The following is a 24,222-nucleotide window of genomic DNA, read 5'->3' as shown; positions in this document are numbered from 1 at the left end:
AACATCACTTTTAATCAAAACATGCATTCTTCTTACTTCAATGCTGCTTGTGAGGTAATATGAAAAGGAAGAATTACAGTTCAAGAAGGAAGAAGAGGCTGCAGTATGTTGAAGTTAATTAAGAAGCGCGTGATAAAGCATCACTACAGACGCTCCCCACCCCTAGCTAGCGGTGTTTTGTGTTCTGTAATATTCTCATCATGTGTTCATTTCGTGTGAAGCTCTATGCCTTGAAGAACTTTGAATTCCAGACAAGAACACATTATTTGAGAGTTCATCTCAGGGATATAGAGCTCTTGTTTGAGTTAACTCTTAATGTGCTGATCACAGTAGCTCTTGTTTACTGCTTTTGAATAGAAGAGGCTGTTGTCTTTACATTTAACTCTTCTCTCTCTCTCTCTCTCTCGCTCTCTCTCTCTCACTCGTCATTGTGTCTAGAAGGGCCTCTATCAAGTAGAGGCTTCTAATTCCTGAAGTGAAATCCTCTTAGGATCTATGCTCTATTTCTGTTTGCTCTATAGGGTCTTTTTTTGAAATCTCCATTACACCAAGCTGATTGGCTGGAAGGGACGCACGCATGCACACAACAACACGCAGCGTCCAGCAACAGATAGCTTTGTGAAGTGACCGAGTGTAGACCAGTGCAAGGTTAGCTACTGACACAAAGGGAGGACTTCACTGTGACTGTGGAAGGTAAGAAAAAACTCTGCTTATGCGTCTTATTATTTAACCTCAAGTCAAATCAATTAGTTTTGATAGGAAGTAATAGGAAATATTTAATATTGAGATATTTGGTCCGTATGTTTTTTCAAATATTTGAGCCTGATTGTAAAGGCCACCCTGATTTTTCATATATATTTAAAACATTATTCATTTATAAGTTTTACCAAATACAGATTCATTTCCTTTGTGACTTAAATGTAAATATTTCCTGCACATAAAACAAAGAGTCTTTGTTTAAGTCCTGAGTTTAGTCATGGGTTTGTGTCAGCTGTTCCCATCAGTTTTTCATGGGTCTCTTGCTCACACACATATAGAATGGAAACCTTAGCACAATACTTCATTGGCTCATGTTAGAACTAATCAAGGCAAATCTCTACTTGCGGATTTGAGGGTGAGAGAAGTGGCCTCAGAGATCATGAGCCCAGATCAGCTGTGTGACTTCACTCAGGAAAAGAGACTAAACTAATTGAAACATTGGGGATGGGCCAGGAGATAGTGGCTCTGCATACGTCACGCACGTCAACAGGGCCAAACGCAGACACCGACGACATTACAAAGCAGTGAGGGGCTAAGATCGACTACAGCTTTACATCTAATGCAAATGCATTGCACATTTTCTATGCTGAACAATTAGAATTGATGTGCTCATAAAATCACACACATATTCATTTATTTCCTCTTTGAATGTAGAAATACATGCATTAATTGTTTTTATATAAAATACACATGCCGATATACAATGATCATTACATTTAATGAAATTTACATATTATTTTATGCTTTCATGTTTTGAGTTGCCAATCCCATCTGTTCCATCTAAAAACATTAGCCTTAAGGGCTAACAGCGAGCAAGACACAGATCTGTTGCAGTTCAGTAATCCTCTTAGACTGCATTAATTTAATTAAATATCATGGGACTCATTTGGTATCCAAAGGCTCTGTCACCGTCCAAAGATTTTAAATCCGTAGCTATATAATTATGTAACAGAGAATAATGAGATTAAACTGTCGCAGGTCTGTTTCAGGCAATTATTTTACTTTAAAGTTAAATACTTATTCATTTAAAAACTACAAGCACATGACAAACCTCTCATTCGCATTTTTCTGTCTTACATGCAGCTTACCAAAAAAAATGTCTGACAAATTGATTGACTTGGAGGAGACCGCCACCCACACAGGTGAGTAGAAGCCTTGTTTTTAAACATCAAACAATAACTAAGGATTTTTACTACCTTTATTTGTGCTTTTTACTTTGTCAGTAGGACTTGTCGTCCTATCTATGCAAATGATGCAGAAAACCCAAATGCACAAATACTAAAGAAAACTGATTATATGGCAATTGGCTGTAAACGGACAACAGGAAGACCAAAGCAAAGTCGAGTACAGATCTGTAGAGCTTTGGCAGTTTAACTGACCATCTAATCTTCTTTGTCTTATGCAACAGTGGTGCAATGAGAACACTTCTTGGAAGGCTGGGATGACGCTATAATCCCAAATTAAAACAGGACACCAACTCATCCATGATTCACTGCAGTACATTGTCATTACACAAAGCAATAAACAGGCCATGCAGTTTGAAATTCCACACAACGTCAATATATTTGAGCCTGTAGAGTGAAATTAGAGGATTGTATCGAGATTACTGTTTTCTTATGTTTTCCTTTTTTGATGCCTGTTTTAAAATTGCTAATTCAAAAAAATCAATAACTGAATACAAAATGCTATTTGTTTTCCTCATAGGTCCAAAAGGAGTCATAAATGATTGGAGGAGGTTTAAGTTGGAAAGTATGGACCCGGAAAACTTGCCACCAGCGAAAAGGGAACTGCTGAGACAGATGTCATCCCCGGGCAGGCCAAAAGATGACACCAGAGCAAACCTTAACCGCAAGGTACAACATAAAGGACCATAGCACCAACACAATGGTTTAATTGTAATCTGTGGACACTGTGAATCAGTAGCTGCGCCAGGAAGCAAGTGCTAATGATTATTCTGGCTATATAATTGAAAAAGCACGTTACTAATATATACTTATATATATGTATAATGCTAGCAAAATTACTGGAGTGCATTATGAATGAACAAACCAAAGGTAAGCACAGCCTATAGTATCAACAACCGCAGTCCAAAAGCAGCCACAAAAAAAGTCCCTATGGATTACAAAGCACTTCAGCTGTGACGAAGAAGGTTGAATAATTTAAGGTAAAGCAGATTTTAACGTTTCATTGGAAACAGCACAACAGGACTATAGCTAGCTAGCGGCTGCTAGCTGTAGCTAACGTTAGCCCAGGGGCACACAGCACGACAGAGGTAGCTTATTTATTTTTAGCTCATGACGCTAACTTACAGTATTAATGCAGCTCATTCAGTCAGTCCTCTTCTTCACCGTCCTCTCCTACGTCTTCGCTATCCTCCATGTTTGGCATGTCTTCGTCACCTTACCTTCCTGATAGCTGGATTCGCAGTCTGTGGTCATTGTCACCAACAATGTCCAGTCTCCATCGTTTCCTATTGATAACATTAGTAACTGGTTAGTTAGCACAAACGTATTATATTTTACCGCTTAGTTACGAAATCTGTTGTGACTCCTTGACTAGAAACAGTTTGAGCAACTATGTTTACGTTGTCCCACACATTCAATAACTCTCGCTATACATACCCTCTCATTTTCACAGGAAGTTAAGGTCAACGGTACTGGGGGCGGGGGGGGCAAAACCTTGGGGGCTTAGGACCCTGTCTTAGACCATGCTAGCTGCCATTGCATAAAGCAGACACATCTGTGTTGTAATGTCTGCAGGAAAGGAATCTATTAATGATTTAATGAATCTATTAACTATGACCAATCGCACCCTCTCTCTACATCCTTTTATCCAGTCTTATCTACCCTGCCGGGGTCACGACCCATCCTTTTTTCGATATTCAGTCAATCTTCTCCAGTGCTGTTCATGGGTCCGTGCTTTAGTCCTTAGGTAATGAGTCAGGCTTTCCATGGAATATATCTCCTCTACTATGTCCAACCACTGTGCAGGGCTTGGGGGGTCACTTTTTAACCAGGTCCTTGTGATGGCCTTTTTACATGCAAGTATCAGGATTTTGAAAAAGTGAATGTCTTTCTTTTGAATCATGTCACTGGGAATCAAGCCCAGGTACACAGCCCGGGGCTGTAACTATTGTTTTAATATAATTTCAGATGAGTGTCCAGGAGTATGAATTGCTAAAGGAGGAGGATGCGGGATGTCTAAAGAAATACAGGAAGCGGTGCATGCAGGAGATGCATGATAAACTCAGCTTTGGGCCCAAGTTTGAAGGTGTGCATGACCTGGACAGTGGAGAGGCCTTCCTAGAGGTGATAGAGAAGGAGCACTACAGTACAGTGGTGGTTGTCCACATCTACAAGGATGGGGTCAAAGGTTGTGAGGAGCTCAACAATTGCCTTGACTGCCTGGCTACAGAGTACCCCACTGTAAAGTTCTGCAGGATTGATGCTGTTGCATCCGGTGCCGCTGAGCGCTTCTCGGACGAGGTTTTGCCTACGTTGTTGGTGTACAAGGCTGGAGAACTACTAGGGAACTTCCTGGCCTGCACGCAGCACCTAACCGAGGAGTTCTTCGCCACCGATGTGGAGGCGTTCCTCAACAGCTATGGCCTGCTGCCGGAGAAAGAGCTTCCTGGTGTGGAAGATGAAGAAGAAAACGATGTCGAGTAAACCAAGGGTTTGACTCCGGAGGAAGGAAGGAAGGAGGGAAGCAGTCTCTGAGGGCTGGATAGAGAGCTATAAAAGACTATTTGTGACATAAGACATGTAATTCCTTTGGGCAAAGGCATGTAGAAAAACCATAACCTCTTCATTAGCTCACAAGTGTTTAAGGTTTGTCTATTAAGGGAGACATTTTATATCCAGTTGGTGAAGAAACCTCAATATCTCTGATTTGGGTGCTTTATGAACAGGGTGTGGTTTACAGTAAGGTCAGGAGATTCAGTTTTATTTATTGATGTTTTAGACAATCTAATATATATTACACATCTACTCACACTCAAAGAAAAGCCAAAAACCAGTTATCTGTTAATTAAAATTATTGCAATATTTTCTTTTGTAATATTAGAAAATATTACATTCTGTATAAACTTGTAAAAATATGTCAAAGGGTTTTTGTAGCGTTTGATGATCTGTAAATAAGTTACTGATGACTCCAGGGTTAGCACAAAACTACATCTTATTACATAATCAAACACGTGTATACTTAAGGTCTCTGTGGGGGTGGGGGCTACTCAAATTGAAAGAAAAAAAAAACTTTAAATAGCTAAACAGAACAGGAACACTTAAGACTCAAGAGGCTAGGGCTCTCTCCGGATTAGGAAACATTTTTGTGTGTAAACAGCTGTCCAGTCCAGCCTGACCTTCTACTGCATCTGTTGAGCCAGTGTGGTGGGAGGTGCATATGATGTCTGGGAAAACATTCATGAGCTTCTGGTATTTTACCATCAGCAATGAAACATCAGTGAGGTGTTCTTCTACTCATCAAATGTTATATCGTGAAATGTCATACGAAAGGAAACTTGAGGTGCTGGGTTTTCTCAGTATGATATGAAGTCAGCTGTCCCCTACTCGGCACGAGTCGAGGACTTGTGAGCTGAATTCATATCTACATCTTTGATTTTGCAAAGGGTTTGGTTTCTATTTAAAACTGTGTACTTGAATATGATGAAACATAGCCTAATATACATGTTGTCAATCATAAAAACAAGAATAAAATTACCTAAAAGATTAATGTTTGAATTGCATTTTATTGATCTATTATATTAGAAGGTCTGCTGTAGGCCTAGACTCCAGGGTGTTAAGGAGGTAACAAAAAGATCTGTCATATTCACATTTCAAGTTTTGTTCTGATATACAACAAAAGATAAAAGATAGTCTTTGTGCTAAGCTAAGCCAACTGGCTGCCGACTGTGCCAACATGAAAAGCACACAGATATATCGGTGGTATCAATCCTCTAATCTAAGGCTTATCAAGAGAGGAAATAAGCTTATTTACCAAAATGATGAACGGTTGTTCGAAATGTGATCCCCCTCTTGCAGACTGAGTTGAGAAACTCACATGCTTCTCAATCACCACAATTTTATCACCATTATTATCTCAAGACTGTCAGCCAGGAAAGAGGCTCCACAATCTCACTGCTGTCTTTTCACCACCAAGAGACTCCTGGTCTGATTTTAAACCACCTTAACTTTCTTTAGGAACATTTCTTTACATGTAAAAGGCCATACAACAAGACTTTTACTGCATCTGTACTTACAACAACTGTAAACAGAGGCACCAAGGAGATAACAGCTAAATGTGGGACACGCAGGGTTACATACCACTGCAGAAGGCCTTCTTGTCTCCGGTGTAGGCAGGCTCTCACATGTTAAACAGCCTCCTCTCTTAGTCGTGTAACAAACTTGACTCCCCAGTGACCCCGGGGAGCTGCAGGCATGTCAAAACCACAACATAAAAGCCGGTTAAGATTTTTTAAGACTTGCCCTCAATTTGCAATGTAGTGAATTAAACTGAATTATATAACAAACTCATATAACTGTCAAGCATATTACCACACAAACACATCCACTTTTACTGTAGGAAACAGACGTTTGCAGCTCATGCAGACCATTGATCCTTATATGTTAGCGTCAAAATTAACAATATAGAGCTAGGTTAACTTTGTCGTATCTCAGTGTTTCATTTCTGGTTTTCTGCTTTCTTCTTTTTTAACAAAATTAACAATCACTACAGTGAAGCAGCCTCAGTTTGACCATGCCTAACATAATTGTATTATATATGACAGCAGCATGTAGTGCTTTATCAAGGAGTATCATTTGATGATATGAAGCGTAGAGATCTATGACGAGGTAATCAGGACAATCCTCTTACAGGATTAAGGTTGTAGTTTTAGTAGTGGTGGGTTAGTAAATGCTTTTACACCTGTTTAAATCCCAAGACAAAAAAAGGTGCTCTCAATCCCTTGAATAAAATGGGGTTATACACTATCTTTGTAGCTCTGCGAAATCACCTCCAAACACATTCCAATGCGTCCACTTTAATGTGGTTTAATACTAATAATCTCTGTCATATTGCCTGCAAAGGGGCTCTTGATCTAATTAATCAAAATGAAAGAAGTGGTGAACTGAGACACGCTAACAAATATTTCCTCTAAGGATATACATGTGTCTTTGTTTTTACAGTACCGCATCTGGCACTGCTTGCATAGCCCCTAGCTGGTAACACCTCACTTTGCACAGTATTAGCGTGTCTAAGATTTATCAAAACCCTTTGAAAACCTCCCACAGCACTTTTCTGGGGAGTAAAGTTGCCTAAACATGTCAGCCAGACCACAGTTGGTACTGGTGACCCAGACCACAGCATTGTATGCAACTTCAGGCGCTGCATGTGTGCAATCACTGGCGTACTAAAGGCGCTTCTACCCAGGTGCCTCCAAGCTTTTCCACACATCACAGTCATGTACAATACGGTATATGTGGCGTTCTTCCAACAGGAGCCAGGGTTCAGTGAGTGCAACATAAGCCGCTGTAAGAGTCCAAGAAAGGTTGAGGGAGGATTCACCTCTAAACAAGATGACTCAGCTGTCGGCTCATAATAAACATTAAACTATTAATGACTGAGGGGGGATATTTCGCCTCAATATTCTGTCAAACATAAACAAAACCAAAGCAAGGGCCTCTTCAAAGAAGAGTTTTCTGTGCAAAATAAAAAACTTGTTGGGTTGTTTGATCTGACTCATGCCTTCCTTTAAACCAGTGTTTACCTCAGTGTTTACCTCTGCAATCACCACGTGATCCCACCCCCGTTTCTGACGTTTTGATTCCCCCTTTGTTTACACTGCTACGCTAATTGGAGAACTTTTGTCATTTTTCTGTTTGGACTCTTGGAAAGCCAGGTTGCTACGCTCCAGTTCACCCACATAAGCAACAATTGCACTGAGGTGATGTCATGGCAGTGCAGTGGAGACCTGATTAGAGGCGCACATGGCCCCTGTTACCAAATATGGACAGCGGACGGAGAGATGACATAACTATGAACTGCGCACACTTGCGGTCATAATGAATGAAAATCTTCTGTATGTTGAGTCACTTTGTTTAGATATATATAAGTTCCTCCTACTCAGAATTTTACAGGATGAATAGAGGACGTAGATGTAATCATTTGACTCATCTACCCCTGATGAGAATAAACTGAAAATACAAACAACAACTTTTCATATGAGTGGAACAGTGTTGTGACCAAGTCATCTTTGCTGAAGTCCCAAGCAAGTCTCGAGTCATTTATTCTTGTGCAAGTCTAGTCAAGTCAAATCACAGGTTGTGTCAAGTCAAGTCACTTTTTTTCCACCCAAGATCCAGCACTCTTACCTGTAGTATCCGGTCTTTAAAAAGAGAAAAGACAAGGTATTAGTAACTTGTCTTTGATGTTGCATGTTGCCATAGCGAGGAGTTTGACTCACAGCCAGTCCTTCAATCATAAGACATACCCAGACATACTTGATAGTTGGACAGAAACTTGACAGCATTGAATTATATCATTTTATATTTAACAGCTGACATTCAAACTTATGAACACACTCAAGTCATCCGAGTCATCATGCCTCAAGTCAAGTCAAGTCTCAATTCATTAACTTGCAAGTCCGACTCGAGTCTCAAGTCATTTATGTTTTGTAAAGTTCAAATCGCAAGTCATCAAAACTGTGACTCGAGTCAACTCGAGTCCAAGTCACCAAGTCTCAAGTCCACATCTCTAGAGTGGAATGAGTTGGCACTATGCAACCACTACAATAACACAGAATACTGTTGTGTTTTCACTATAACAAAGGCAAAGTGAGCACAATGTAAAGGATAACAAGAAGGAGGGGAGAAGAGATAAGATTCAGGTGGACTGAGGATGAGTAACAAAGCTTTAACTGCTGCAGAAAATAAATATAGTGCACATATCGGCCCCACATCACGGCCCACCTCTGGGTTGGTCTTACTGCTGTTTCTCACGCTAGGCTGATACTTATTGTTTGAATGAATGGACAAACAGGTACATGGATTTATGAATGGATGGGTGGATGGGTGAAAATGTCTAAACCATTACACATCATTAGTTCTTTTGAATTTCGGACACATTCCTGCTGCATTTGCTCAGTATTAACTGGAACTTAAAATGGGAAATGAACCTCTATTGAATCACGCCTAAAAAAACGAACTGATTGCAGAGTGTAGCCCATGCTGCTTAGTTTCACTCTTACGACAAGTGCTGACAACAACCAACATGGCTGACTAAGAGGTTTGCACAGCAGTGTTGCGATGGGCAACTATACATCTCTGTATCCAGGCGTGACAGCAGAGTGTAGGAAAATAGTTCTGCTGCCTGGAGCAAACATCAGCCTTAATAATTCACGTGTTAGTGCTGCCCGTCTTTGTCTCATAATAGTATCACCTTGATTATGAACCAATAAACCACTGAGGTATTTGTCAAAACTGGTCCAGACAGGGACTGAATACCTACCGGGCATATGTCACCAGGGACACAGTTAGAAAATGACTGAAACTGAAGCTGTGAAAGTTTTGAAAGCCTGAATATAGAATAGTAACTGAAACTTCAAGTAAGTCATTGTAACTAAAAACAAAGTTGTTGTATGCATGAAAAGAAAACAGGTTTGATGAATTTCAGAAATTCACTCCTAAAGAAAAACTTTACCATTTTTCAAACTCTTAATTGTAAAAGAAAAAACAAAAAACTATAAGCATTTTTATCATCTCTTAAATAGCATGTACACCGTTTAATTTAGGCTGTGTAAGTTTATGACATTGAGTATGAGGCTTTGAAGCAGTCTGGGGAAAAGCTAATCATTTGAAAACCCTACAATGTCAGTCTTGTTTTTATTTATGTGGGTGTGAGAATATTTACAATCTTTACAAAGCCCTACCTCGATTTTAAAAAATACTGCTACAGCCATTTGTTTAAAATTTTAAAGACACAAAACAAATCTGTCAAATTGTATTACTCTACTTATTGGTTTATTTTATTTTATTTTCTAGTTCCTAAAATATGTTGCAGTTGTGATTTCAGAGCTTTGTTTCCTCGGGATATGTGTTTCTGGTGAAGAACACTGAATCGACCTTGAACTGAACACTGAACTGAAATTTACAGGAACACGAAACTATAGCTTCTTGAAAAAACATCCTTTGCAAAATGACATCCTCCTCTCTAACTGACAAACACACAGCCTACATGCAAACAGCACAACCAATGCTGTGTTTTTAATGTGTTGGCGCCACCTACTGACCATCTTGAGTTCGGTTAGGGAGTAAATAAAAGTGTATGTATTAGCGCCATCTGTTGACAAGCTTTGGAGAGTGGCTATTCAGTGCAACAAACTACTCTTATTCAGAGTCCACTTATAATTACGTTCACAAAAAATGCTTTAAGGAAGCAAAAAATAGACTTTATTCTCTTGCCAAGCTGAAAGTGAGAATACATTACGCTACTACTCGCAGAATCCGTAAACAGAGGTTTGTTTTGGATGATGCTAAGAAATACAACTCCCATAATGCCCTAGTAGCATTGACAATCTCAAATCGCGAACTGCGCGTGCTCGTGGAGTTGTTGTCGCAAAAATGGCGGCACTGCTTCTGCAGGAGTTGGAAGCTTCCGAGATATCTAAGCTACCGAAAACTATTCAAAACAAACTCGAGAGGATCCTTTCGGATCAACAGTATGAAATAGATTCCTTGAAAGCTCAACAGGAACAATTCCGGGTTGACAACGGTGAGATACGGCCTCATATTGTTGTTAGCTAGAGTGCTACAGTGTTTGCTTTGGTCACCATGCTTTCATATCGGTTCAGAGAATAACGTTAAAGTTAATAATTGTGCATTTTACACGTTCACCTCATATAACTGTTAAACGGTTTATATGCTTGTAAACGGATTTGGGAATTAGGAATAATATTACCCTAGAAGTTACTGCAGGTTGTCAGTAACCACGACGCTAATGCTAGCTTTAGCTAGATAGTAATGTCACCTACCAAGCTAAATCAGAAACTGCTTTATTAAGTATGTGGCACATACAACGAATTTGACTCCGGGTTTTCTGAGCTCTCAATGTACAGACACACAAATTGACATATTACACTTAAAAACAAGGACAGGTTAGGCAAGGTCAGAGACACTTAGAGACTAAAACGTTACAATATACAGGCCTATGGATACAAATATATATTGCAAAGTATTAATACATATCTAAATATATATATATACATTATTTAAAGAACACAAAAACACTTATGGACAAGAGACATTAGTGTAATGGTGCAATAGAGAGTACAGAGGTTTTGAGATAAATATGGTTATGAATGAGGTTCTTATCTCCAAGAGGTAGATGGTTGTAGTATTTACAGAGAATGTGGATTGACCTTTGATGTAGTGATAGTGGATACATCAAAAGAGGGTGAATTAAGCAATGACAATAGATAATAAATGACATTTCTCACGCACAGTGTATGTTTGTGAGCGTAAATGAGCTTGAAAAGATGACCTTGAACTGTCAACAGCTGTATTATATACTGTATATCTGCAGGCGATTAAGTTAACCACTACAACTTTTCTTGTTTCTGTTTTTGATTTCCTTCTTCTAACAGAGCAACATTTCTTTGAGAAAGTGAAACAACTCGCTCAGTGTCAGGAAGACTTTCTGTCCCAAACTCAAGAACATCTCAAACTCAAAGATGAGTTTACCAAGCTCGGTAAGATTAAATAATTGCAAAATAAGCCTAAGGATGACTCAGCTTCTCCGGGTTAAATACACAGTATGCTTCATGACATTGGCTTTCTTGAAATATGTCTTTTAGGGGATGAACTTAAAAATGTACGAGATAAGAACAGGGAATATGAATCAGCCCAGGAGAGGTTGTCATCAGAGCAGGTAAGGCAAATAACATCATCCATGTTAAGCCATTTTACTCAATCTATATGAGTCATATTACTGTTACTAATTTTCTGTGTTACTGTGTGCTGTGACGTTATTAATACAAATTGCAAAATTAAATTGCAATGGGGGCTTACTTATCAGAAGTACTGCTCTTGTGAAATTCTCTTTAAAGAGTGACGTCTACACTTGACTCATTCAAGCTACCTGTGAATTTCAGCGCTTTATTCATAACCAATACCAGCGATCATTGTGTTTAAAATAATGTAATTATTTGTTTAGACTTTGCTGTCAAAAGCCAAAGAGGAACTTGAGGCAGAAAAGCGAGAGCTTCTGCGAACACTGGAGAGGAGATCTTTGGAAGTCCAGCATTTAAATGGTTTGGACAAATAAGTCTCAGACATTGTTTAAAAAACATTTTATTTAATTTTTTATGTACTAACTGTGACTTACATTATTTCTGTTGCTTCATCAGATGATTTTAGGCAACTCAATGATAAAATGGTAGAGGTCAATGCCTCTAAGATGGCCCTGCAGATGAAGCTAGATGACCTTGAAGCAGCTGAAGTCAATATCAAGGTGATCTATATTGATTTTTTTTTTATGATTGAATACAGTCTGTTACCTTCTACTACCCTGTACATGTTCCCTTTATAAACAAATAACTGAAAGTTGTGGTTGCTTTCCATGATAGTACAAAGAGAGGCGTATGGAACAAGAGAAGGAGCTGCTGCACGGCCAAACATCTTGGCTGAACGAGGAACTGAAGGCTAAAAGTGAGGAGCTGCTGTCCCTGTCCCGGCAGAAGGGAAACCAGATCCTGGAACTGAAATGCAGCTTGGAGGACAAGGCAGACGAGGCATGTCGATGTCTACAGAATACAATAGCAATTTAATATTTTATTTTGTAAAATTACATGACAACATATGAAGAGTTTTGTGAAATAAATACACCGTAGACCAGCTGTATTGCACCTAAATGGACTTCATTCAGCACTTTCTTTATGTATTGAGTCAATGTAATCATTTTCTTCAGTTATGATTGAGTATAATCATCTCCAATGGTCTTTACAGTTGAACAGACTCCAAGACCAAGTGGGCAGTTTGAAGACATCAAATGAACACCTTCAGAAACAGAATGAGGACGTCATCGGCAAACTAAAAGAAGTATGTGTGTGCTGTTTCTCAAAGCCTTTCCCAAGCATTCATTCTTTACAAGTTTACACTGAAACAACAATTTAATCTTTTTCGTGTATATTCTGCAACACACTGATCATCAATGTGGCACTCTGTGTGAAGTTAAGTCATTGACCTGTATGACGGGATGTTTCCTCATTCTAGACCAAAGAACAACAAGCCACCATGGAGGAAAAGTTCAGAAACGAGCTGAATGCCAACATTAAACTTTCCAATCTGTACAAGGTATGTATAATTTGTGTGACCGAAGCATTTAACCTCAGTGATGTATTCAAGCTAAGGTCCATGGAGGATCACTGTTTCACATTTTATTGTATGCAACTATATTCATGTTTGTTTGCTTATTCGTTTATATGACACTTCTAACTGTAACATTATGATGGATAAACGTAAGTGCAGTGATGCAGCCCTGCTACACATTTATTCCTTTCCAAACAAAGTGCTCAACACCAGTAATACCCAGTAGTTGCAACATATCTCTGTAATCTGTGGTTTTAACTTCAAGCTTTGTATTTATCATGACTGAAAAGATTCATTTTTCACTTCTGTTGCTGTTTGTCTTCAACACTAACTCTGTTTTCGTGTTGGTAGGGAGCAGCGGCAGATTCTGAGGCGAAAAGTGAAGAGCTTAGTCGGGCTGTTGAGGAGCTGCATAAGCTGCTAAAGGATGCTGGAGAAGGTATAACACTATCGCACAATGATCACAATTACCATTCCCATTGATTAGCACTTGACTTCTTACTAGAAAGGGGATGCTGAAATCTGTTGGTTAAGCTTGGTGATTTAAAAACCAATTTAGATTCTGGTTATTGACATTTCCTTTCCTTGCTCTGTTCTCTCCCTGTTGCCACAGCCAACAAGGCCCTTGAGGAGAAGCTGCAGGAGATGAACGGTGCCACAGACAAGAGTGTTGCTGAGCTAAAGGAAAGGATCCAGGCACTCGAAAAAGAGCTGGACAATGCAAATGAGCTGTTGTCAAGTTCCAAACTTAGAGGTCAGTTGGGTCAATTCTAGGTCACCTTTTTGTCTGAAATGCATCGGTTTTCATTGTGGAGTATTTATAGTACATTTAAAACAATCCAACATTACGCCCTCAATAGCTTTTCTTCAAATACACTCCTAAACTCCTTTTCTGTTTCTTGCTCTTTTTTTTTATGTCCAGGCCCTGTCAGTACAACATCCATGCTCACAGAGGAGGAAATGACAACAATGTCTCCAACAGCAGCGGCTGTTTCTAAGATAAAGCCCGGCATGAAGCTCACAGAGGTAAATGAAACCATTACAACACTCATTAGAATTGGAGCGTCTTGAAAATTGGTTTGATATTGATGAGGTATAGTGGGCTGCGTAATAGATTTCTAATATTTATATTACTAAATGTAATGAGGTTGGATTAGTTTAAATGGGGACGACTGGGTTTATAGTTCAGGGGGCTGTGGCTTTAAATCTTCACCCTGGTTGTTGTTGACTATCTTATGTTATTTGCTCACTTAGCAGTAGGGATGGGTACCAAAACCCGGTATTTTTATTTAATCATGTAATACCGGAGTATTGATAAACTCCCGATGTTATCGGTGCCGCTTTCGGTACCAGAGAAATTAAGGAAATCAATTTCCTGTTTATTATTTACACAAAAAACGGTTTCTTGCACTTTTAATGTCATCAACTGTTTCTAATTTGCAAAAAGAATCAGACACTGATGCATATTCCAAATCCAAAAGAGAAATCTATCATGTAGCCTGTGTGCAAGGTGTCTCTCTCACACACACACACACACACACACACACACACACACACACACACTGCAGCGCACACACAGATCCTGGTCGTTAGAGAACTAAACGATCAAAAGTGTGTTTAAACTTCACCAGAGTCGATGCCGACAATGCTCGTTGCCACAAGTGCAACAATATTTTTGCTTGTAAGGGCGGAAACACGAGCAATCAGTCCAAACGTGTCTGAAGTACATCATATACAGGCAGAGAAATGTACTGCTTGACTCCCGAGCTCGTAGTTCATCTCTCGTTGGCCCATATACGTCAGGTATGTATGCTAGCAGCCTACCTGCATGCCCCACCCGTGTTGCTCTATACCACTGTATTTTCTTTCGCAGGAAATAATTGTTTATTATAGCTGATGATGGAAATATAAAACAAATAAAATAGTGATCTGTTCTAAACATTGCTGTTTCTTTTGCTCTGAATAATGATTTTATATTTCAGAAAAAAAGCAATCTTAATTCAGTTCTTAATTTCTTTCATTTTTGTCTCTTAAAAAAATAACAAAAAGAACCGATAAGAATACCGTTTAAGTACCGGATCGTTAAGCAGTAGCGATAAGAGTAGTAATACCATTAAAATCTTAACAATACCTATCCCTACTTAGCAGCTATGAAGTCAATGCAAGCCCAATTGTCTTCACTGCTTGTGTTTTACATGTATTTTCAGCTGTATACAGCGTTTTTGGAGAGCCAGGAGCAGCTGCAGTTGGAGCGATTGGAGAACAAGCGGGTCAACAAGTACCTGGACGATATTGTGCAGGAAGTGGAAGCGAAAGCCCCTATCCTCAAACGGCAAAGGGACGAACATGAGCGCATGCAGAAGTCAGTGGCGAGTCTTTCTGCCAAGCTGGAACAGGCAGTTAAGGTCGGTAATGCAGACATGTTGAATGTATTTTCAGTTGAATGAGATTTTCCATTAGATACGTCTGTGCTTTCCTACATTATTGATTTGAAAAAGGCTGAAATGATAAAAAGTCATAAATTATTTTGTTTATGTACATGTGCTTCACTTCAGGAGGTGCACCGTCTGCAGAAGGACACAGATGAAGCTAACAAGCGCTCCTCTGTTCTGGAAAGAGATAACCAGAGGTGTGACCTGCAGCTAGCAGACATGGCTCAGCAGGTGGGTTTCACTCAATCATAGTTATTATCTGATTTCTCAAAAAATCCGATTTTCAATCCCACGCTCTCTCTTTTCTGCCAGGTGCGTGTGCTGCTGATCGAGCTGGAAGAAGCTCGTGGAAACCATGTTCTCCACGAGGAGGAGGTGAGCTCAGCCGACGTCAGCAGCACATCAGAGGTGATCAGTCAACACTTGGTGACCTTCCGCAGTGTGGAGGAGCTACAGAAGCAGAACCAGCGTCTTCTGGTGGCTCTCAGGGAGCTCAGTGATGCTCAGGAGAAAGAAGAATTTGAGGCTACTGGCTTTAAGTAAGTGAAGAGTGTGTGCTGGATTATTATTGTTGCTTCTTTGTTCTTTTGATTCTTGCAACAACAAGAACAACAGAACTTTAAGTCTGTAAACTGGCTTTTTGTGTAATGTCTTCCAAATGCAGTAAATGCTAACAATTTAGAGAAAAACAATGCAAAAAAATGTCATTGCCAAACATACAAAAATACCGTCTTAACCTGCATTTATAAGCCTTAATCCATTATTAAGTATTATAAGCAAAGATAGCATATGTCAGCTAGGCTAACAAAGATGACCTCTTACAGGCGTGGTGAACTGGAGCAGAGTTTGGAGAAAGCCCAGGTTGAGCTGGAGTCCCTGAAGGAGCAGCGCAGCCAACAGGTTAAGATGACTGAGTCCATCGTAAAGCAGAGGGACATGTATCGTGTGCTGCTGGCTCAGGCAACCGGGGTCAGCTTCCCTCAGCAAGGTAAAGGAGCAACCAAGATATATACTATTGAATCAGTACAGTGTTGTGATGATGTTTCCCATTAGGCTGAACATCTGTGGTAACATTTTTTTCCTTTAGGTACACCACCTGAGGAGTTCTCCTTGACCTCCACCCCCCGGCGCTCACCTGCAGCCATTCCAACGGCCGTAACACCCACTGCACTTGTGTCCATGGCAACAGAGTCCGCAGAAGCATTGGAAGCCAAGGCAGCTCTGCGACAGGTGAGTTCCTCATTCACAACTGTAAGGAAGTCCTTACAGTATACTACAAGTGTAATAATCTCAGGGATGCAATAGGTACATACATGCACACAGACTTTATACCCTGTTTACACCAACTGCTCTGTGATTTGGCTCCAGTGTTTTACCTCTGACAGCTCTCCTACGAATGGGTTTAAGTCTATGTGTTCATTGTCCTCCATGAAAATGGCATTTCTTAGACATCATGCCTATATGTGGGCGTAATTTAAAAACAAGGTCTGTTTGCATCTGCAGTTGCAGGAGGTGTTCTCCACTTATAAGAAGGAGCGTATGGAAAGTGACAAGGCACTGACAGAGCAGAGCGAGAAGCTCCAGGAGCAGCTCTCTGATCTCCACTCCCAGAATGCAAAGATATCCACCCAGCTGGATTTTGCCTCCAAGAGGTAAGTTTAAAAAATATGAGCAGGAACCAAACTTTATATGTTGTGGATTCTTTTAGGGCCTGTGTCTGGCAGTGTCCATTTTCTATACAGAACCAATTCAGTTCAGCGTTTTCAGTGCTCAGCGTCCTCAGCGTTTTTGGTCACTGCTCTCACAGCGCTCTCAGTTGAAAATAGTTGAAATTTGGAACACCGGCATGCTCATCAATGTCACCCTCGCTGACCAATCAAAATCAAGAAAGAGCGGGACTTCAGGTATCAACTTTGTCATCAAAAATGGCGGAGGAGAAACTAATCCTTTTGTTTTTTCGAATTTCCAGATGTAGAGCTGCTGCTAATGCCGCTAATGCAGGACACAATTCCTGTCCATTGTTTTTATGTTTTCATTGTAAAATTTTCTTGAATAAAAGCATATTTAATTGAATATTTTCAAATATTAAGCATACAGAACGATTTTAAACAGATTTAAGGGTCACTACCAAGGGAGGTGGAGGTGACAAGCGACAACTTTCATAATCTCGCAACAGTAAGCGCCGATGAGAAGCACTAGCCAGCACAAAAAACACACCGTTAGTGGACACAGGCCCTTAATAATGTAACAACTCTTTTTATGTATGTAACTTACTTAAAACCACACATGTTCCGGCAGCTTCATTTCTTCTTCATTAACTAAACATTTAAAAACAAAGGAGTTCACATAAGTCTCTAAAAAGGATGTCTGTGTCAACAATATCAGGTATGAGATGCTGCAGGACAACGTGGAGGGCTACAGGAAAGAGATTGCTTCCCTGAGAGAGAAAGGACAAAAGATGGCCGCTGCCTCACAGAAGCATGAGCAGACCATCCACACTCTGAACGAGGATGTGAGAGCTGCCAAAGAGAAACTCACCATGGCTGAGGTATGTCTTCCTTCCACCAATTATTTTCTTTTTCATGGTTAGATATGTGCAAGAGTTTGTTTGCTCTTAATTTCATCATCTCTGAGGGGAATCACAATGGTGCTTGATTTGAAGTTTTGTTTTAAGAATTGAGAACCATCTAGACTTGTGTCCCCTTGTCTCTTAGGGCCGTGCTGAGAGCCTGCGTAAGGAGAGAGACATGCTGAAGCTGGTGGAGTCCAGGCTGAACCAGGAGAAGGAGACAATCCTGAGCCAACAGCAGACCCAGAGCCTGCTGCTGTCCAACCTCCAGACCATTCAGGTAATCTATGAGTACATTTCTTACCTACTGTCCCACACACACCAACAGTTCAAAATGAAAACTCCCGTTTCCTTTTAGACCACTCTTGAGCGTTCAGAGACTGATACACGTCAGCGTCTTAACGGCCAGTTGGAGAAGCAGGAACGAGAGATCTCACAGCTGCAGAAGAGGCTGGAGCACGAGGTGGAGCAGCGCCACCTGCTCAGCAGAAACCAGGATGTAAGTATAATGCAAATGAAAAACAGCCTCCCACATCGAATTATAAAATCAAACATCAGAATAAAATAGGAGTCATAAGTCTGCTCACTGTGTTTCTTGCTGTCACCCATTTCCTCATGCATAGATCCAGCTGATGGACGCAAAGAGGCAGCTGGAGACACAGGTGGCTCTCAACCAGAAGACCAAGGAGATGCTGAATGCTGCAGAGTTGGAGCTCAAAAATCCGCGGGTGCAGCATGGCAGCGGGGACGCACGTCACATCCTGAGCTCCCCTACCGCACCCATTTTCAGAGGTTGGCACGAACACACAGTTAGATGTACAATAAGTGACAAAACAGCCAACAGGCAAGAGAATCCAAGCATTTACTCACCTAAATATATAGATGTATTTACTGGGACATAAAATTCAATGGCCTCAGATTAAAGCAAGATATTTCTTAAGTCATTTCTAGCTCCTTCTAAAGTCACTGTCTGTTTTAATTATTGCGCACCACACTCCACATTTACAGTTATTTTGGTCAGGTAATAAGACAATATGTCAACTGACCCAGTTTTAAACTTGACCTACTTTATAAAGAATATATACACTTTGCTCATTTTAACAGTTTGTATTAGACATTAGAGTAAAAGATGAAATGTCCAAACCAGGCTCTTTGAAATGCTTGTGGTTTTTAAGTACAGACCATTAACAGTGTAATGGTGTTTTCATTAGACAACAATCCATCCTCCCCTCCCTAAAAGAACACGCTAATTGCACTGTTGTCAACCGCATCGCAAAATCGTGACACTGAATCTTTCTGCTTTCAGGCCTGCAGGGTTCAGATCACGACAGAGAGGATCTACAGGGCCGCCTGCGGTCGGCTGAAACCCGGGCAGAGGAGCTGGCAGAGAGCCTCAGAGCAGCCACCTCCAGCATGGAGCAGTATCAAGCCATGGCTCAGAGCCTGGAGGAGTCCCTCGACAAAGAGAAACAGGTGCAAAACACACCCAAGCTGCCTGTCACTTTTTTTAAATACTTAAAAAAAAAAATGTTTATTAGACAGCAGAAAATAGACAGGAAATATGGGGAGGAGAGAGTGGGGGTGACATGCACCAAATAATCAGACCGGAAGTCGAACCTGCCATCCCTGCCTCGAGGACTGTAGCCTCTGTACATGGGGCGCTTGCTCTACCAACTGAGCTAAACCAGCGGCCCTATTAGATGCTTTTGTCCAAAGGAATGTGCATCTGAGAGTTAAAGAAAAAATGACAGAAATACTTGAATTTCTGCACAGTTGGCATTATGATTTTTAAAAAGGCATGATTTCAAAATCATGATGGTCCTAATATTTTGCATGATTTTAAATTTCCTATGCACCTATCAGCTGTGCATCTTGCCATGCTAAATATAACAAAAGTCAATGGTGTGATTCTTGCAAATTATTGCAAATTGAATTGCTATTTGTTGGAAATTGTTCGGCTTGATTTTGTTTCCAATCACAAAATCTGCCAACATTTTGTGTCGGGTAGACACCCTGTTTTTCTGAATACACCTATTTTTTTCTTCCTCTTCAAAACAAGAAAAAAAAGTCTTAAAATCCAAACGGCTCCTGATGTTTTGATATAACTATGATTCTAAGTTTTGTTGGATTGCTGTACAATATATTTTTATATATATAAGTTAAGAAAGTGGTAATGTATGCCTCAGTTTTGACAATCTTTTGGGATAATGTTGAGGATGAACTTGTAGGGGAAGGTAAATAAGAAATTGTATTTCTAAATTCTCTTCATCCAGGTCACAGAACAGGCACGCTCAACCATTGAAGCTCGTATGAAGGAGGCTGAGAAGCATCACCGCGGGCTGGAAGAGAAACTTGTGGAGGCAGAAAAACAGAAAAAAGACTTAGAGGAGCAGAAGAGGAGCGCCATCGCCGCTCTGGAGGATCAGGTATGTTAAATCCCATTTTATGAAGTTTTACTGACATTGAGTCAAAATGTAGTTCACTGCATATTCCCCTCAGCATATTTAAGTCTCTGAGAACAGCGTTTTCAGTTCAACATTTTACATGTAAGAAAACTTGTTGATTTAGTTTTTGTTGTGTTTCTGTTAGATGAACAATCTGAGAAATAGCCTCAGCAGTTCCCAGGCTGATCACCAGGCGGTGCTGCAGCGAGTTGCAGTAGCTGAAGGCCAGCAGCAGCAAGCGCTACAGGACAGCCAGGACCAGGTAAGACGCTTTTATGACATATAATGTAGAGGAATGTGTTTTTGGGAATGTTCCTGTTAAGTAATGAAAATTAGCTTATTATATACTTGTATCCATTTGGCTCTTGTTGTCAAGTACCTTTTAGAGTAATCTGCAAAACTACCTGATTTCCTTATGTTTACGATTACATATTATGCTTTTCATGAAATATCCTCTTGGAGGTTCAGGGCTGCCAATTGTGTGTGTTTTAAGCTAATTCCAATATATAAGAGCATCTCTACTATTTGATATTTGCAAAGCAACAAAATGACAACTTCAAATACATTATATGATGTTAACATGCAAAACATAATATCAAATCTTCTCTCCTTCTTCCAAGGCGAAGCTGGCAGCTGAAGCGCAAGACAAGTACGAGCGGGAGATGATGCTGCATGCTGCAGACGTGGAGGCTATGCAGGCAGCTAAGGCCCAGGCTCTGCAGGCCGTCGAGCTCAGACATCAGCTGGAAGAGAGAGCGCAGAGGATGAGCGCCGAACTACTGGAGGCGAGAGTGTCCTGGGAGGAGCAGGAGAAGATCCTCAAGGTTGGTTATAGAGAACATTTGATAGTTGTGTCAGTGAGGACTCGACATGATTAGATTTTTACATCTGTTTTTATAGAAATGAGCAGTTACACTTTGCAATCTTAATGTCTTTGCTTGTATACTAGGAGGAAATGTCCAAGATGGAGACCCGCCATGAGGAGATGGAGCGGCAGAACACCCTCCTGCATGAGCAGATTCAGGCGATGAGTAGCAAGATGGCTGACAATTTGCAACGTGCTATTAATGAGAGTCCCATGAATATCTCCCTGAGTGAAGAGGGCAAATCTCAGGACCAAGTCCTCGAGATTCTCGGGTAACGCATGTTTATCTGCTAATAAAATGGATGTAAATCAATTCAAAAAACACTTAGCAGACAATAATGCTGCCTCTGTTTGACCAATTATACTGCTGTCCTTACATGATCACTGTTTCTTGTATCCCTTTATTTGTTCTCCATCACAGGTTTGTGCGTCGGGAGAAGGAGATTGCCGAGTCTCGTTTTGAGGTTGCTCAAGGGGAGAGTTTGCGTTACCGCCTGAGGGTGGAGCATCTGGAACGAGAGCTGAAGGATGTCCAGGACAGCTTGAACGCTGCAAAGGAGAGGATGCAGGTAGGTTTTTATACCCAGCGATCCTGCAGGTATCAACAAACAACAAAGTTTACTTTTTTCAACTAAGTAACATTGCACCATTCCAGGTATACAGAACATCTTTATCAGTGGATGTTTTTTACAAGTCAGTTATGATGATTCTTAATAGAAATACACTTAATAGACATATATGAAATACTTTGGCCACTCAAACAGAGAACTGCCACGTGTGACTTAAAGTCCAATTCTTATCTTCTGTAGGTGACAGCAAAGACCCTGGCCCAGCATGATGAGCTGATGAAGAAAACGGAAACAATGAGCATCCTGGTCGAGACCAACAAGATGCTCAGAGAGGAGAAGGAAAAGATGGAGCAAGAACTACAGCAAACCCAAGCCAAGGTATCAGTTGTGTTTTATAGAAAAATGTAGAGGTTGAGTTGAATTTGTGGTTGTCAGAATTTTTTGGTACGTTGATACTTTTAATACCACATGTTTTGAAACGATACAATCTCCGTTATTTTTACGTCCGATATTACAGAAAGGTCTAAAAGTCCTCATAGAGATGCACAAGTTACGTTAGCGCCTGTTGCAGACCGACAGAGAGCAGAGGGGAGAGACAGTGCTGTCACCATGGCGCAACGTTTTCATTTAGTCCCAACTAGCGGACTGTTGCCTGTGAGATGAACACCATTGCACAATTATTGATGCCCAGAAATGTCTCAAACACTGAAGAAAATGAGAAAATATAGATGAAGGGCAGATTCTCTGCAGATAGACACAACTAAACGCCTATATTTTATCATTCAGTTTTTGCTCCGACCAAGTAATCTGATTGGACAAGAGGCATTCCATGAGTGGTGAGAAAAACATCACTGGGACTTTTCACTCCGCCTCACAGTTAATTAACATTACAGCAGACAGTGTATGTCTACACTGATCAAGCTGGTACCTCTGAATCACACAGCAGACTCTTATTTCACTGGTTGATGATAAATGAAAAAATACAGATACATGTTCATGTTAAAAAAACAGCTGCTCATTAAGCCTTTCATTACAGAATGTGTGGCATATATATATATATATATATATATATATATATATATTTTTTTTTTTTTGGCTGGATTCTTATTGAAGTTTAAAATTCTGGTATTGACAACCCTAATTTCATGTGCACTCGTATGATATGCTGTGCTCTATAGTTTACCGTATTTTGCAAAATCGTGTTGCAGGATTAACTGAGAGTTTTTGTTGTATTCCTAAGTGAACCTCTAAATGCAAAAACCTTCAGCTCATTTCTGTGCGTATCAGGTACAAAAGCTGGAGTCCAACATCATGCCGCTGCAGCAGGCCAACTCTGAGCTGAGCGAGAAGAGCGGCGTTCTGCAGGCGGAGAAGAAGATACTGGAAGAAGACATCAAGCGCTGGAAAGCTCGGACCCAGGTCAGAAATGATTACAAAAAGCGATGACTTTTATTTCTCAAGTATTCACGCCACTAACATAGGACTTTATCCTGTGTTTTTTTTTTAGCATTTGGTGAGCCAGCAAAAAGATTCTGATCCAGAAGAGTACAAGCGTCTGCACTCTGAGAAGGAGGCACATCTCAAACGTGTTCAGCAGCTCACTGAGGAGAGCACCAGACTTAAAGTAGAGGTTGCAAGGTAACTTTGGCACATATATACCAATATTAAATGCTACCAGCCACTTAACCATGAACTTTTTTAACCTCTTCATTCTCTTTATAGAAGCAATAACCTAACGACATCCCTGCAAGGCCAGATACAGAACTTGCGTGACAATATGAATAAGATAACAGATGAAAGGAATATGCTGGAGAAGGAAGTCGAGACAAGGAACCATGAAATCCAGGAAAAGATGCGAACTATCACCCAGGTCAAGAAGATCGGACGTCGCTACAAGACTCAGTATGATGAGCTCAAAGTGGAACATGACAAGGTGAGAGCTCAGTAGCTATTAACCTTACTAATTAAGTCTTTAACATAAACCTTGTAAATGCACTTTTTCCTGAAGCCACCTCTATTTTGTGGATTCAAACTTAAGTAATCTTTAATGCTATGTTTCCTCTAGGTGGTGGCTGAGGTTACAGCAGGCCCATCCCAAGAAGAGGAGGTTCGTCAAGCTTCAGTTCAGGAGCTGCAGAGTCTCAGAGATTCTCTGAGCCAAGCTGAGGCCAAGACCAAAGAGATGGAGGGGCAGCTGGAGAACATCAACAAGGTTAAACATAACA

General features: G+C 40.4%; 2 protein-coding genes across 3 annotated transcripts in view; both read left to right on the top strand.

Annotated features, from left to right (window-relative positions):
• The first annotated feature begins 628 nt into the window (after positions 1-628).
• pdcb (phosducin b) lies at positions 629-4,762 on the top strand. The gene is made up of 4 exons (XM_069679622.1): positions 629-693; positions 1,843-1,901; positions 2,464-2,612; positions 3,912-4,762. Exons 2-4 carry the CDS (start codon positions 1,856-1,858, stop codon positions 4,425-4,427), a joined length of 711 nt encoding a protein of 236 aa, XP_069535723.1. The 5' UTR covers positions 629-693; positions 1,843-1,855; the 3' UTR covers positions 4,428-4,762.
• A 5,611-nt stretch (positions 4,763-10,373) lies between these two features.
• The window catches only part of tprb (translocated promoter region b, nuclear basket protein), a 24,632-nt gene continuing 10,783 nt past the window's right edge, over positions 10,374-24,222 (top strand). For both annotated transcript variants that reach the window (XM_069679644.1, XM_069679643.1), the window contains exons 1-32: positions 10,374-10,524; positions 11,396-11,500; positions 11,606-11,679; positions 11,965-12,061; positions 12,158-12,261; positions 12,377-12,541; positions 12,756-12,848; positions 13,023-13,103; positions 13,470-13,557; positions 13,732-13,872; positions 14,041-14,144; positions 15,326-15,523; positions 15,674-15,781; positions 15,863-16,089; positions 16,375-16,538; positions 16,638-16,780; positions 17,054-17,202; positions 17,936-18,098; positions 18,265-18,399; positions 18,478-18,618; positions 18,743-18,911; positions 19,426-19,592; positions 20,393-20,545; positions 20,709-20,825; positions 21,184-21,387; positions 21,513-21,700; positions 21,850-21,997; positions 22,238-22,375; positions 23,285-23,416; positions 23,505-23,635; positions 23,720-23,930; positions 24,063-24,209. In XM_069679644.1, the coding sequence (XP_069535745.1) occupies positions 10,374-10,524; positions 11,396-11,500; positions 11,606-11,679; positions 11,965-12,061; positions 12,158-12,261; positions 12,377-12,541; positions 12,756-12,848; positions 13,023-13,103; positions 13,470-13,557; positions 13,732-13,872; positions 14,041-14,144; positions 15,326-15,523; positions 15,674-15,781; positions 15,863-16,089; positions 16,375-16,538; positions 16,638-16,780; positions 17,054-17,202; positions 17,936-18,098; positions 18,265-18,399; positions 18,478-18,618; positions 18,743-18,911; positions 19,426-19,592; positions 20,393-20,545; positions 20,709-20,825; positions 21,184-21,387; positions 21,513-21,700; positions 21,850-21,997; positions 22,238-22,375; positions 23,285-23,416; positions 23,505-23,635; positions 23,720-23,930; positions 24,063-24,209 (4,536 nt within the window). The remainder of the gene's footprint in view (positions 10,525-11,395; positions 11,501-11,605; positions 11,680-11,964; positions 12,062-12,157; positions 12,262-12,376; positions 12,542-12,755; positions 12,849-13,022; positions 13,104-13,469; positions 13,558-13,731; positions 13,873-14,040; positions 14,145-15,325; positions 15,524-15,673; positions 15,782-15,862; positions 16,090-16,374; positions 16,539-16,637; positions 16,781-17,053; positions 17,203-17,935; positions 18,099-18,264; positions 18,400-18,477; positions 18,619-18,742; positions 18,912-19,425; positions 19,593-20,392; positions 20,546-20,708; positions 20,826-21,183; positions 21,388-21,512; positions 21,701-21,849; positions 21,998-22,237; positions 22,376-23,284; positions 23,417-23,504; positions 23,636-23,719; positions 23,931-24,062; positions 24,210-24,222) is intronic.

Source organism: Semicossyphus pulcher, unplaced genomic scaffold (genome assembly GCF_022749685.1).
Source record: "Semicossyphus pulcher isolate SPU_LCO1_2020_fin unplaced genomic scaffold, fSemPul1.0.p SCAF_4, whole genome shotgun sequence".
In the NCBI taxonomy this organism is placed as follows: Eukaryota; Metazoa; Chordata; class Actinopteri; order Labriformes; family Labridae; genus Semicossyphus; species Semicossyphus pulcher.
Note: the sequence above shows the minus strand (reverse complement) of the source record. Positions and strands in the feature narration are given on the sequence as shown.